This window comes from Centruroides vittatus, unplaced genomic scaffold (assembly GCF_030686945.1).
Source record: "Centruroides vittatus isolate TY-2023 unplaced genomic scaffold, ASM3068694v2 contig_943, whole genome shotgun sequence".
NCBI classification, from domain to species: domain Eukaryota; kingdom Metazoa; phylum Arthropoda; class Arachnida; order Scorpiones; family Buthidae; genus Centruroides; species Centruroides vittatus.
Window position 1 is genome coordinate 452474 of NW_027122626.1, and position 15819 is coordinate 468292.

The 15819-nt window shown below is 35.7% G+C and overlaps 1 protein-coding gene across 11 annotated transcripts in view; it reads right to left on the reverse strand.

Annotated features, from left to right (window-relative positions):
- The window catches only part of LOC136985016 (homeobox protein cut-like 1), a 223805-nt gene that overhangs the window by 141180 nt on the left and 66806 nt on the right, over nt 1–15819 (reverse strand). The window contains exon 1 of one of the 11 annotated variants that reach the window (XM_067282186.1): nt 4273–4584. The exons of the other annotated variants lie outside the window; for them this stretch is intronic. Within the exon in view, the coding sequence (XP_067138287.1) occupies nt 4273–4447 (175 nt within the window). The 5' untranslated portion in view covers nt 4448–4584. Of the gene's footprint in view, nt 1–4272; nt 4585–15819 lie in introns of those variants that run through there. 11 annotated transcript variants of the gene reach the window in all.

Genomic DNA, 15819 nt, shown 5'->3' on the forward strand with positions numbered 1-15819 from the left:
CGGATAAAAACCGGCTCTCCGAACGTCGAAAAACTTCACCAAAGAAAAAAATAATAATAAAGAAAAGTAACAAAGTGATCGCGAGGCCTTTAAAGAAAGTCTCTGTAAAGTTTAGTTGCAGAAACGGTCCACCGGGTACAGTTTGTCAATTCTTCTACAAAAAGTAAATAAACACGCAGGTTCTAAGAAACCAAACGAGCGGGTGTGAAAAATTAGTCGAGCTGCGGATATATCGATGCTTCTACACTAATAATAAACACATAAAGACGATTATTTGTTTAAAAAATTTCTCCACGAAGCCCCTCCAACACGTTAATTATCCCAAGCCAATTTGGCAAGTTTAGAACAATCCCGAGGCGAACTAACTTCGGAGATATGTAACGGGATTTCTTTTCCCAGCAAACAAAAACATATTTATAGAGGCTTGCCTACAATATATGCTATTTCGGAACCGATTAGGAGTTGGCAGCCAACCCAATGAAACATTCAAGTCAGAAATGATTCTCTTTCCCATTTAACATATAGGCCTAACTGTAGATACTGTATTTACTGCTTTAAAATATCTGGAAACCACTCCACGAGGAGTAAAAAATCGATCGTAATTTTTCCAAATTATATTCGATTTATTTAATGATCTTTAATACGTTTGTTTCGTGAGCGGAAATAAAACGTTGCCGATTATTATATTTATGTAGCATTGCTTGGAGTCCCGATTGTTTTTGTTAATAGTTAAAATTAAAGAAATTTCTTTTATCTCTACCCAGAGATGTAAAATTTTATGTATATACCATCAGTAGCAAAAACATATGGAGAGTTATATTCTATTTTTGACATATTCAGATTATCTCATTGATTGCACCCAAAAGTTAAAATTGGAGATTACATTTCTGAAACTATTTACTGTCATTAGTAAATTTCCCCAGCAGTTTTCTATCTTGAGCTCCTCCTCTTCTACTTTTTGTTTTTTCATTCTTACAAAGTTGACTCCCTTCTGTTTGAAGATAGTCCTTTCTTTAATTTAACCTAGATATTCTAACCGAAATCGGCAAAAAATATTCACAAAAAAAAATTAAATATAGCTAATTAAATCGAAAATATTTCATTTTTTCTTCGTGAATTATACGCGTGGTGATGAGTTTAACAGATAAGTAGAAGTTATTTTTTTCGACTATCTTCAACTACTAAAAAGTTGTTCCTCACGGGAATTGAAATAATATGAAATGTTTAAAAAATAATGTAAATTATTAAAAAAAAAAATTAAATTTTACGACAGAATTTCGGTATCACGTGATGTAAGAGTGAAATTATCTTTTTTCTCTTATTCGAGCTGCATAAAAACATTTTTCAGGTGAAAGATTTTTCTTTAATCTAACTCAGGAGAATGCGGTATATTGAATAAAATAGTTAATTTAAAATGTATAAACCAATACAATTTTATATAATGGTAATTCCATAAAAAAAAAATCTTTCTTGACTATTTCTCCGAGTTCTTAAATTACTGCAGAACTCTCACTCAATCAATTGAAAATTGGCATATAATTAATTAAATCATATTCAGGCACAATTCTCTTATATAATTGGAAATAAGAGTGTATGGAATTTTATTTGAAATAAAAATACAGAGATCGTACTACTTATCGTTCGACAAAACTATTCTTTATTAGAAACTTATCTTTCAATTTAACCCAAGCACATCTTGTCCTTTATGTTCTCAAACAACCGAAACATAATTCAATAATTCGAAAAAATATAAAAGCACATATAGTAAATTTACAATGTTTACATGCAATCGAGATTTTGTAAAAATTTTAATTAAAAACAAAAATAAAATAAATAAAAAATATAAAACCAAGATACTTTTTAATGCAACTCCAAACATAAATTTTTGATTACATACGTTTGTTATTATCAAATTTTTATTTATAAACTCGAAATTTAATGCGAATTTCCTCTTAACGATAGTAATAACAACGAACTGATTGGCACCGTTACTAATAATTAATAAAATTTCATTTCAATTATTTTATGCCAAGTATAATACTCATTTTATCCTTTAACTGTATATTAATTATTTTATATGGTCTACTTGATTCGGTGTTAAACTAATATATTAAAATGTTACCTATGCTATAATGAAGCAATTATGTATCGTAAGACGAATGTAACTTAACCTCAATAATGTCGAGAGTAAAGGTCCAAGATATTTTGTAACTATCGTACTGTCTTCATTCTCTATTTCCGAGGTTTACAAAAGTCGCGATTTATAATATATATTCACCATAAAGGTATCAAATTCCATTAAAATTTGAAGTGATTCTCTTCGATTCGTGGGTTCGACGTTACACTTCTGTTCGCGTAACAGCCGTTCAGAACGTTTCTATTCTATAAAATTGCAAGATAATGCAATAGAAATACTTTAAGCGTTTACACATGCGCTGCATTTAATTAACTGATTGCCATTTGTTGTGTCATCTCGATTATTTTCTTAATGTAGGTCCGTTGATTACAACTAGTTTTTCTCGATAGTGTTATATAAACGTAAAACAGAATTGCGTTATTTGTATTTAAGTCTTTATGTATTTCCGTGTTCGTTCATGTGTTTTAAACAGGAGTTGTTTACTATATTATATAATGTGTGTTGTATTTGATTTTATGTTTCTATGTTTTTTCACCTTCTACCGTGTTTATATTCTATTCGTATTGTGGGTGTTTAAGTGTCTGTTTATGTGTTTTTAACACATAAATAGAGCTATTCGACACAAAATTACAAAATAAACATTGTATTCTATTTTATTTTGTATTTTTGTGTTGATTACACAACATTGGAATGAATAACTGGCTTGTGTCAAATATGCTTTCTATGAGTGGTATGTAGGCCCCTATGCTACATTTAAGTTCATTTAAAGTTACAATGTAATATTTAAGATGTATACTGAACGTCTACTTTGTATTTACATATTAAATTATTTTTACGTTTATCAATATGAATATTTTCTGATCTTTTAACGAAGATATTACATATATACACATAATATCGTTATCAAAAAAATTCCATTGACTTTAGACATAAAATTTTAATTTTACGTATCAGCAAGCCAGTAAAAACTTTTATACCGCTGTTGTGATATTTTTTAATTTACAGAAAAATACAATGTCAGAACGAAGTGAAAAACCACGGAATGTGAAGAAAATAAAACTCGAAAAGCTATAAACGTGAACAAAATATATATTATTACTTAACTCAGTAAAGAATTAAAAAATCGAGTCACAAATGCAAATGGTAAGGATTTTCTGGAGAGGGGGAAACTAATGATGTTTTCACAGATATATTTTTCTAATTGTATGCACGTCATAGCTTTCTCCTATTTAAAAGTCATAGAGATTATCCACAAATGAGTTTTATAAAACGTGAAGTCTGAGTATTTGATCTTATCTGAATTATAATTCTTCTTTTATAAACAATGCAGAACACAATTACTATGATAAATTTAGTTTCGAGTTTTTCTTAAATTTTTGCACCGCAATTATATCTGACACGGATCTTTAATCTAAGACATTTCACAAAATTTTCTTTTTTACCTCAAGCACCAAAATAAGTCTGGATTGGATGCAAAAGAGAAAAGAGAAACAGAGCGAGATCGTCAGCCAAACTAGAGCATCATCGCTTACGAACAAAACATATTAAAAAAAGAAATACTTTTAACTCGTAACAACTCATTTAAAAAGTCATGCACGTTCATTATTTATATTTTCCACTTCCATATGTTTATATTTAAAGTGGCAAGTCCCAGTTTAATCTGAACTAGTTGTGTCGTTTTTGATTTTATATCGTAAGGGCAACCAGTTCAGGTTAATGAGGGATTAGCCGCATGAGATTTAGATAATAAGACTAATAAAAGTATCTTTAAAAAATTAAACTCGCCTTCCTAATTCCTTAAAATGTAAATATAAAAAGGATATTCAATAATTTTATTTATTGTAAACAAGATTAAGGACAATTTTTAATTTAATATTGATATTTGTTTATACAGGGACTGAGATATGAAGTGGGAAGAACTAGTTTAATCTGAACTAGTTGTTTCGATCTCGGAAACAACTAGTCGGATTTAAAATAGGATTCGTCACAAAAGCGTTTTCTACACCAGATGATATTTACGCGGTTGATAGGATTAATTATTAAATGTATAAACCGCTTTCTATCGATTCAAAGAACGCGCATTCGTATAAATTAAAGGCACGTTAATAATTATAATTTTCCCAATTAATACAGACCTGTAAAATAGTTGTGGAGTAAGAGGTTATGAACCTTTATCACAGCACTTGACCTTAGAGCGGTAGATATATCTCGGTCTAGGGAATTTAAGGGGCGAATGGGAGTTGCGGTCGACAAAATGTGAACGACCAGCTGCGCCACGGCACGGATTAAAACGAAGACAAAATTATACATCTACCACAGCATCACCTAACAACGTTAAGTATTTCCGTTTGCATGACACGTGCTCGGCTAGAGTGTTGACGGCTAAACTACGTAGACAATTGTAGGGTTCAAAACCTTGCCGCTCACAAACAATCACAGTGTTTGTTGTCGACTTTTCCGTTTTATGTCGGTAAGGTATTATTTGCGGATTTGCAGCGAAGAGCGACGGTTAGTATAGTACTCACAATAGACTCCGCATCACGCCTTTTTTAAATGAAACTTTATGAATAGGTTGACTCGTCTCTACCATCACGATATTGGAAAGAAATGGTACGTATAAATATATACGCGGATAGTTAATGTCGACGTCATTTAAAAATTATTTTATCTCTACTGTCAATAGAATGATGGATGGCGTCCTTAGTAAACGATTCCTGTGAACCAAAAACAGTTCGACGGATCAGCACAATTCTTTAGTCCTCCACTAATTACTCGTTCGGTAAGGGATAGACGTAACCCCGAAATACTGTGCCAAGTTATTTTTATACCACTGATTCGTTCTTTCTTTTCTCTTTTTCCCGAACTGTATGACGTCGCCGTTCACGTGATTCCGGGAGTTAGTTATAGCTAATCGCAGAAGACTCTGCCCAATTACTGACAAAACACATGGGTTTGGGATATTGCCAAGCTTGGTAGTGCGGCTAGACCTCGATGTAATGAGCCGTGTATGGGGAAGTCAGGTGGAGCGAGTAATGATCAGACCCACCCAGAACGACGAGAGGAGCGAACGTGGTTCTGTGCCATCTCTTACGCCAGCTATCTCTTAACTGTTGGTATTTTTCCTTCGTCTACCCGAGACCTGGTAATGATTTGTCGGACGTTGCAAGTTCTGATAGGATGATGGTGTTTTACGAATAATTTATAATCCCGCAACTAACGAAACAAGTAAGAACATTATAGGATATGTTTAGAAGGAAAGAAACTCAAAGAGATTTTAAAATTTTTACCAGCGATACATTAAGATTGAAAGTCACGTTCGTAAATATACAATCATTCTAATACTATTAATAGAACACTGGGGTCTTTTATTGATACTGATACGAACAGACGCAGTTCGATAGAGATTTTAACGATCCTCGCAACGTTCTTTTTATAAAAAATTTAAAGAAAAATCTTCCCCGAGTCATTTTCAATGTCTGCTTTATGAACTTTCATGGGCTATTACAAACAATTGCGCTCTATACCAATATCCACAATGAGAATAAAATTAAATCCGCGTGATTACGTTTTGAAAAGAATTTAGCTGCATTTTATGTTAATAAATTACTCGCAATCTTCAATTGCTTAACTTTTTAACATGGAGAGAAAGGCAAACGCTTCAGAAGATTTCTGCTAAGCAAAAATCGTTTGAACTTTCTTCACGTAATCTTTAATTCGAAAATAAATATCATAGAAAATTCCATGTAGACCTATGAAAATTTGTATCTTTTAAAACTAAGTTATCACGATTATCGACCAAGTCTACCCAACGCTTTAAAATTTCGAATTAAACATCAGATAATTGCAGAGAAAGAAGAAAGAATTTCGTCTCGAATAAATCGATAAATCTACTAATTGGGATGTCATAACAACAGTTTTCTAGTATCCAGTCGATTCTATTCGATGGTTTTCTTTGTTCGAGTTGTACAAACAGAATTGCAATGGGCCTCGTGGGAGGAAAGGTATCTCGATAATATTTAACTTAGAGGTTCTCGCCCTTCTAACCCCTTACACTGTTGGTTATTCATAACTCAAATGCAAGATGAAAGATCATCCTAAAGTCCCCGTTGGCTCTCCACTACAAAATTTCGAGAGGAAAATAAAAATTTTATATTCTTATAGCAAATTCAATTATAACGAATTTCGTTCGATGCAATTTTATCGCGTCTTAAACAAAATAAATCTTCTTTAATTATTCAAATTTTCATTCGAAGCTAAGAGCAAAAACTTCGAAAGGAAATTTACCTTTTATCTAAAAATAAGTAAACAAAATTTCGCTAAATGCTTTCATATTATTTTCTTTTATCCTATTCATAAAAATAAAACTATTTTGCAGCGTATAAAAATATGCAGTTTCGCTCGAAAACTGTAAGAAATATAACAGCGATAGTAACATTATAATTTGCATTATCACTTCGAAACAGGAGAAAGATAAAATTTGTAAATAAATAAAAGAAAAAATACAACAAAGAACAAATTCGAAAAATTACATATCAAATACAATAAACTACATCTGAGTTAAAAATATAAAATACAACCATAAAAATTTATACCGATTCAACCGTTACCGAACTAAAACGTTTAGTTTAAATTATATACACACACACAACCAACCAAAATTATACAATATTTACAAGCGCTACGTGTTTCAGATCTTTCTAAACCCAAAAGAAAAAAAAAATCATAATAATCAATTCCTGTTATGATATTGTAAATTTTAAAGAGACAAACAGTTTGCAGAATACATTACGCAATATGTTTTTACAGTAAAAATATATTACCGTCTATCTATTGTTACTATTTCTTGATAAAGTGTGTAATTCATCATACGGTTACTTGATAATTATTAGTAAATTAGTCACCTTAGTAATTTCAAAAAGGGTTCTTTTTACCTGTAAGCAATATTTGATTATCCTAATTACACGTAGAGCATTGTAGCAGTTTGCTTCAACTGGCGACGATGCAAAGAGTAACTTACCAGCAATCAAATCGTACGCCAGCGATTAAAACTCGGTAAGAATTGATCATATCCGCGTATCGATCGACTTCGAACTATTTTAGTCGATCATTGAAAATTTAAATGGTAAAAGCCAATCAGAGTTGATTGCTTAACGCTTAACCTTTTACTCATCCAATTAACTTGATGTCACGATATCCTAAAATCGAAATCGCCACAACCTATTTTTATTTTAATTTATTCTTTCCGATTCAAAATTGACAGGTTAATCTATTTTTCCCCCTCTCTATCTCTCTTCCTTTTTTCTTCTTCCTACTAGCAATTTAGTTTTGACAGTTAATTGTTTAATTTTGTGTTTTACATTCTATTAATCGTTTCTCAATATTGAAGTCATAATAATTTTAATTTTTAATAAGTAAGTCACTTAAACGAATGAAAACCTCATCGTCTTTGATGGGGGACGAAAAGAGGTTACAAAACCCAATTTCCTTACAGGAAATTTTTATGAATGGGCATTCTTAGAATTGAACAATGTAGACCTTATAGAATTAAATAAAAATGAACGTATTCGATTAAAAATAAATATCGTTAACTTATTAGATACGTTTTCTTTTTTATTATTTCCATAATTTGAAATTATGGGAAAAATATCTGCTTATTTATTTATTTATTTATTTTTATTATAAAACACCCTTTACATATTATTAATAATTAAATTTTTGTATTAAAGAGAGAAAAAATTTACCTACGATTAACTCAATAAAGTATATTTTGTCCGTAAGCCATTCGTTGAGAACCGAACAATTATTCTCGGGAATTTACTAAAAACTGTAAAAATATATATTGAAATTGACAATTAAATTATTTTGTTTACAAAAATTTGACAAGAACGTGATAAAATATAAGACACAAAATCGAAATTGACAAACAAAATGTTTTCTATTTACAAAAAAGTGACGACGTGATAAATATTTTTATTAAATTGATTTTGATCCGAATCGATTATTATAATTTTTTTCGATTTTTCAATTTATATAAAGCGGCAGAAACGACAACAGTTTTCCTTTTATAAAAATTAATAATACGTGATTAAAATAAAATATGAGTTTAAAATTGACTATTTAATACGTACAGATACGTAGTAAGCCCTTTAAATAAATATATTTTACAGGATTCCCAACGAGATAATGGTATATATATAGCATATATTCTTTCAAAACCATACGATTTATTTGTAATTGTAATTTTCACACAATTTATAAGTTTACGTACAGACAAACATACACAACAGAACTTATACAAAATTATTTTTCTATTTAAACATAATTATTTTTAATAAATAAATAAATTGTTTATATAAAATGGAATAAAAGTAATTCACGTCAATCGTGAAAATAAAATCTGTAATTAAATAATTTACTAAAGTATATATAGGGTATATAACATAGCCTATAGCCTATATATACGAAAGTGAAGTTAGTTGAAGCACGATATAACAGTGGATAGTAGCAGCACGTCAGTACTTTCAACAAATCACGAACCTTATCAATTAAACTGTATTTTGTTCCGTTCATTTCGTTGACGTCGCTTCCACTTTCTCTAATGTTTCTTTCCACTTCAATTCCCGTCTAAAGTGGTGTCGGTCGGCCAGATATCAAAACGCCAAGGAATTCCTGACCAGTGGCCACTCGTCTAACTCAAGTCAGCCGCAAGCACGTACGGAAAACGTTTAAGGTAAACCATCCAAACCCAAGACCTATCTACAGCTTAAATCCTCGTCGGGTAGAAAAATAACACCGCAAAGCAGACATTATGACAGATTGAGGGAGAAGTCCAGGCAACAATTGAATGCGGGGCGAGAAAGAGAAGAGAGGGAGCTTTTTTTTCCTTCCTTCTTCTTGTACGGGAAAACCTGTTGCTCGCATATAATACGCACCCTGGTAGGATAAGGCTTTGATGAATTTAGCACCTCGTGACACGCGCTACAAATCATGAAAGCAGGGATACGGGGCGCAAAACCGCTTTAATTATCAGACAGGTGCGAAAGATTTTTAGCCGGGCGCACGAGTGGCGCAAACGTGATGCGACGGGCGCAAGATTTATTCTCTTAATGAAACGGTGGAGTATCGATAGATAGGAGGACGTTGGGCGAGCGGACAGATCGGCGGGTATAAATCCACGGAGATAAGCCGGACCTTTGAACCCGCGCCACTCCCCGGTCTGCCAGGAGTCGTAAAGCACGGCAGTGTCATAGAAGAGCACGAGATGGGGATCCGCAGTTGAGATGCTTAGCACGTACTCTTTCAGCTGGAAAATAGCTAAATGTTAGGAAATTCGCCTAACTCGGTCGTAAATAATCTGATCGGACATTGGCCTTAATTGGAAGGGGATAACGGAAAGAAAAAACGAGTCATGTGTCGAAAGACAAGGAGATGGAAAAAATAAAGCGAAGGATTCTTCATATTTATGCAGCTATTCTCCGCAGTGATTTCAAAATGGCACGACGGTCCGCTGGCCATTACCCACCAATATTTACAGCTTTTATCGGCTCGACCAGACTCGGTTAGCAGCCATGGTTACAAGCGTTCAATTTCATGCTTGTTTGGATCTGCAAACATGACTTGGCCTACGTCCTTCTTGTCAGCGCTTGTCCTCGGCCCCGTCGACTGATCAAGAATCGGCTACTCGACAGCCGCGAGTCCGAACCTTCCGCCAGGCTGCACACATTCGACACCGACAATTACATGCACGCTCCCTCCTTCCCTCCTCCTCCCGTTGCTCTTTCCTTTCGCGAATGCGTTCTTAATAACGAATCAAATGCGAATAATGTACAAGCTGCGGGAAACCAAAGAAAAGAAACTTTCTTTTCGCTATTATTAGAAAATTTTCTGCCGCCGAGCGGTTAGGAGGGAGTAGCTTTCCTCCCTCTCTAACGTGGCGTGTGTGCGTCCGTCCGAACCCTTCATACTTACCTGGACAAATTAATTATGCAAAGGAATTCCAAAACGAATTAATATAGAGCGCAAGCGAGTGAGCGAACGAATGGACGGGGGTCGAACGGGGGAGAACAACCCCGTAGCCAAAACGGGTCCCGGTGTAATCGCGTGTGTGCAACTGCACGTTCGCACGTGTCTGCCGCAATCAATTGACGAGAGAAAGAGAGAGAGAGAGAAAGAGAGCGAGATGAAGAATCGCAAAAAGCCACACCATCCCTCCGTAGCTATTTGCGTGTCGAACGGATGAGCAGTCGTTCCGCAAGATCGCAGTTTGCATGATTGCCGTTCACCATTAACCGGAACGACAGGAACGCAACCTATTAGGCGTTGACTACGGTGTTAAAAGGATTTAAACCAAAATGCTAACCTAAGGATAGGTTAAACTCCATTATTCGTCGCGCCAGTTCTTTCCCGCTTGGAGACGAGCCGACGCGTTTAATCCGTTTAAAAACCTAATTATCGTCGCGTAAAATCGCTTATAGTTAAATCCGATACATAAATTATCGCCGCTGCTTCGCGACCAACTGTCGATACAGAGTTTAATTAGATCGTTATCGTTGAGAACGGGGATTCCGATTGCTTCAAACAAGTGTTTCCGTTCCGAATTTAATAAATTTCGAGTAATAAACGAGGCTCGACTTACGAAACTGTTTTATTATTAAGTCTAAACGTCTTATATTTATAGCTTATTATCACCTTTCACTACCACCTGTTGGAACTTGCTTCGGAATTCCCCGTCCAACTAAACAACGGCTAAGACTCGCTACTATCGAGATATACATAATAATTTTTAAAATATTCAAAATATCGCATCTACAGATCTACACGTACATTCTACCTTTTGGCAGATTGCCAGTGGTTATCTGTACCGCTTATGTATTTGTTTAGTTCTGTATTAATTTGTGTGAATATTTCGTATTCTCCGCTTCTTCACTTTCGTTCGGACGAGGAAAAAAGAAAATACAAATTGAGACGCGCCCGCTAATTGAAATAAGAACTTGCAGCCATTCCCGTGTAGATTAATTAGAAAAGCTGGCAAAATGATATACAGATAGAGAGCGTTTGAAGAGATAATGTATAGAGTACAGCCAGACAAAGATGCACACGGCACACGACTCGCTGGCATTGGGCGGATGAAGAGTGTTCCTTCCAAACATTCTCGAGAACTTAAGATCGACTTACTAAACAACGTCTCGACTTATTTCCCGCCGCAGAGACATTTCTCAAACCGGATGTTCGACCCACACACACCGGAAGTCATCAACTATCGGTTCTGACGTGGCGCACACAACTGGTCTGGTGGCAGCTAATCCCGAGCGCGTTTGGCCAAAAAACACACTCGGAAAAACAGAGAAATGTAAAATCGATTTAACGAACATCTTCGATCGGTTTTAGCGTTGTCGATATCGCCCCATTGGGCACGGTTCGGAAACTTTCTCATTGTTTCGGTTCGTCTTAAAAGAAGCCAGTTGGCGGAAGTGACGTAAATTCCGGCCGATTATCCCGGCTTAAAGTGACCGTGACGGGATCTCTTCGACGCTATGCATAAAACGGTCCGATACCGGCGTGACTGCGCGTCGTACGAAGTCTAATTGTGAAGCGTCACGCACGGCTCGTGCGTCACTATTTAAGGACGACTCTCACTACAAGTTCCGAGTGGATAAGCAATGTCAAGATTGGTGCGTGCGTGCGGAGCATCCATAGTCCGGGAGGGCGCCATCGTCTACGGACCACTCGGTTTCCTTTCAGACGAGAGGGGGAGGTAGGAGGAGGGGACGCCAATTGGCCAAAAGCCAGCGGATGCATTGGCATGGCTTCGCCATCTCGTTTTCGGTCTTCCCCAAACTCGGAACATATGTCGCTAAATATATCTTATATCGCCTCTTGCTCTAATTGCGTTACAAATGATCCGAGGGTGCCCCCTTCTCCAGCCCACCCGTCCCACCAAAAATAGGAAGCGGTGACGAACAATGAAAGAAAAAAATCAACCGCTAACCCTTTCGCGCCCGAAGAACGGGGAAACTCGACAAAACGTCCGCACACTCAACTAAATTAAATTAACAACTCTGGGCATCGTCCCCCGACGCAGGTGAGCTACGACTATCTAATTACCTGTCGCTGCTCGCACAGCTGCGACCGAAAAACCATCCCGTCGACCGAAGTGGCGTATGGGTGTGGATGGCACCGCACCTTTTTACGACAGGTACGATGCATGCATTCTAATAGATGCGATATCTATCAGGTAGAGAGGCCAGAATCGTGACTATTTCAATAGACGGTGCGGGTGGGTTATAGTGCCACTATCACTAGCCAAATGTAATGATAGTCACTCTTCCATCTCGCAATGGCAACAATAGCTGTTGTTTGACCTATTTCTAAGCTCAATTACTCGTATCTCCTAGGCTATCGGATCCCTGGTTGGCGTATAGAGATCTCACACATTAAATGGTTATCGCCTGGTGAATATCTTAATTCTGGAAGAAGGGGAAAAAACAAAGCTTATCTGGGAAGTATTCGTGGGTCGGGATCCCATAAGTGGGCCCCGTCCGCGGTCGGTTATTATACCATTTATCACATCTGCTTATATATGGAGAATGAATGGCCATCCGAGAGAAAGTCCGCAAGACGAAGGGATTCTTTATTTTGTCGGATTGGCCAATTTCGGGATTGATGACAAAGACGACTTGGGCCGCTTCCAAAATCCGTCGCTCTTTCCTTTTGCTGAAAATCGACGCTAGAAGAATACTTGTTTGATTTGACATTTTTGGCAGAGTTCAGTTGGCGGTTGTTCCCACCTATTTCAATCAGTGACTGAAATTACTGTTTTTGTCATCAAAAAACTTGTTGGTTAAAGGTGAGGGAATTTGTCAAGTGGAATCGAATCGAGTTTTCTCTTTTGTCATCGCCACGTGAAGATGCCTTTCCACGGTATTTTTTACCTTCTTTCAAATTCCAGAAATGTCATCGCTCGAGTCAACTGATCGAAAATGATAAGACAAAAGAAAATTGCGGATTTCGTTTCACCTATAACAATGAATGGATTAAATTTATAAAAGCTAGAAATTCTTTCGATAAATATACCTTTTAAAACAACTTCAATGGTATCTGTAATAAGCTGCAATCAGCGGCTAGAATACTTAAAATGCTCGAGTTTATAAAAATAGGATTTTGTTCGATCGAAAGTCTAAGAGCATTAGAGCAGAGTCTAATAATTTAGCAATCTTTACATAGATAAATCTAGAAAAATTCCTTTTTTTTAACAAGTGAAGCAAAAGGATATCAATCAATGTTAAAGGAAGATTTACAGCAATGCGAAAAGGTCAAGTAATGGTTAAGAGTTGAATTTAGCTTTGCTGGGAATCACCTCCACTTATTCATTATCACGCGGTGAGGTAGGGACTTTTTTACAATTCATACGAAGAATTTTTAATTCATTGAGAAATGATAACGAAATTATAAAATAAATTTTGCAGAACCGCAGAATATGAACTGGTTGCAGAGTGGAAGTTGCAAAGTGCAAAACTCCATAAAACTATTAAAAAACACTCCTTTTCTCGCGTTGAAAGTGATTCGTTTGAAACAGAAATGAAGAATGTTCCATCGTTTCTGCGAAAGTCGACACTGACCGAGCAATTTTTAATTGGCAACGGATAAATGCAGCGATCTTCGCCATTTTCAGTCGGGGATTCTAAAAATATAGTCATCTCTATTTGTTAATGTCGAAAATCTCTCTCGGAGTCTATTGCCCTAAAAATGGCGAACAATAATCTGCTTTATTATATTCGATATTTCGCAATTTCAATTAACAAATTACTGTTATAATTTGAGTTTATATAAGGTGCGATTCATCAACAAGACAGCATTTGAATATGAATAAAGAAGAGCAGTGGGATTAATAAATAAAATTATGTTATGCGTAATTAATTTTTTTAACAAATCGCTAGAGGTTTATCTGTTTTAAAAAAAATGCAAAACAAGTAATCTTTCAAGTAAAATCCGACCACGATCTCCTTCGTGTCTGTTCCATTGGGACATGAATCAAAAACTATTTGGCTGATATTTGGCCTCTTACAGTCGGAAATTATGGCACATTCACAACTTAGAAAAAGACTTAAAAAAACAAACAGGAAAATTTCCAACAGAAAGAGAGGGTTAATTTCGAAAAGTACAGCTGTTATCGATTAATAAATGTATCATTATTATTTCATAACTCATGCATTAGAGTTAAAACCATAATTTATACCTGTTAATTCTAAAATTAAAACTTTAAAAAGCGTGTTTATTAACGCGATTATTCACTGAATATTATAAAGATATTTTAATTTTAACAAGATTAACAATATGTATTTAGGTAAACTTTACTTAAGATTTAACTTAATAAAAGACTGTTATGAGTTTTTAATAAATTAGATAAGATCCCGAAACAATTATTAAGTTTTCATGGATACCAGGCGAATAATAATATAATAAGCAAGCCGCTTTGAATAGAGTAGTGATTTTTAACTACGACAGGATATGCCTTTATAGTTGTTCTGAAAAGCAGCATGTCACCGCACAAACCGATTGTGATTAATTGATTTCTTGCGGTTGTACTTTAGCCAAGTATAAAGAATCAATTAATCTTAACCGCTTATGCAACAACAAATCACCCCTTTTGAGAAACTGCGGATATTAGCATATCTCTATCCCAAGAATGATAAACAGAAAAGACATTTTTTTTTATATATTAAAATATATGGCTGCGATTCCAGTTTTAGTATTGGATTCTACGATTTGATCAACGACTGAGGAAAAACTAGAACGAAATAATTCCAGTTTTCGATAAACACGACCAGTTTAAACGAAACCTTTCCACATCCTAGAAAATCAACCCGCTGAGAATGAAGGAAGAGACAAAACGAGGCCTAACAATTAGACGTAGGTTCAAAGGTCAGCGAGGAAGCAAAGTTCTTTGAACTCGACCGAACCGATTGGGGTTAGTATGAGCAACAAACACACGAAGCGAGCGACCTTCCGTAACCCCAAGCGAACGGTCGGCACTCTGGAACAAAAGGGGTGTGAGCGATCCCTAGAAAGGGTCAACGACTGAGGTGACAATCTCGGAGGCTGTACCTTTTAATACGCGCTAGGCATGCATAAAAACGACGGTGACAACATAAACCTGCCGATGGTATGTTTGGCGTATCTCCTTAGACGTGGGTGCGGTGTAGCCAGGTGCATGCTTCTACTATTTACATATCTGTAAGTCACTGGAAGACGCAGGGATGGGCACCAAAGCTGCCCTTGACTAGTGGGTGGGACTCGCAATAAAGCCATTAGTTCACAATCCACTAATACACAACCTCACAAAAGAATTGGAGTCTTTTTTTTCTCTCTCTTTTCTTATCCCCTTTTGGCCTCCAATGGAAACCGGATGTGTTGGTCGAGGTTTATGAAAAGTGATCTCCGCGCAGTGAGGAGATAGAGAAACAAATAACTGACCGAACCATCAAGAAGAACAGAAAAATAATTTACCCTCGACGGTGCATTGGGCCGTTCAGTCGATGCCGTGACATAGTCTAATGACGTCAGTGCACGCCAAGCTACCATAAACCCATTGTGTAGCATTCGTTTTCTGGTAAAAAGAAGGTAAAAACATCCCTGTTATTTAAGATAGTGAAACAGAACGACGTTAAGGGAACCCCATAATT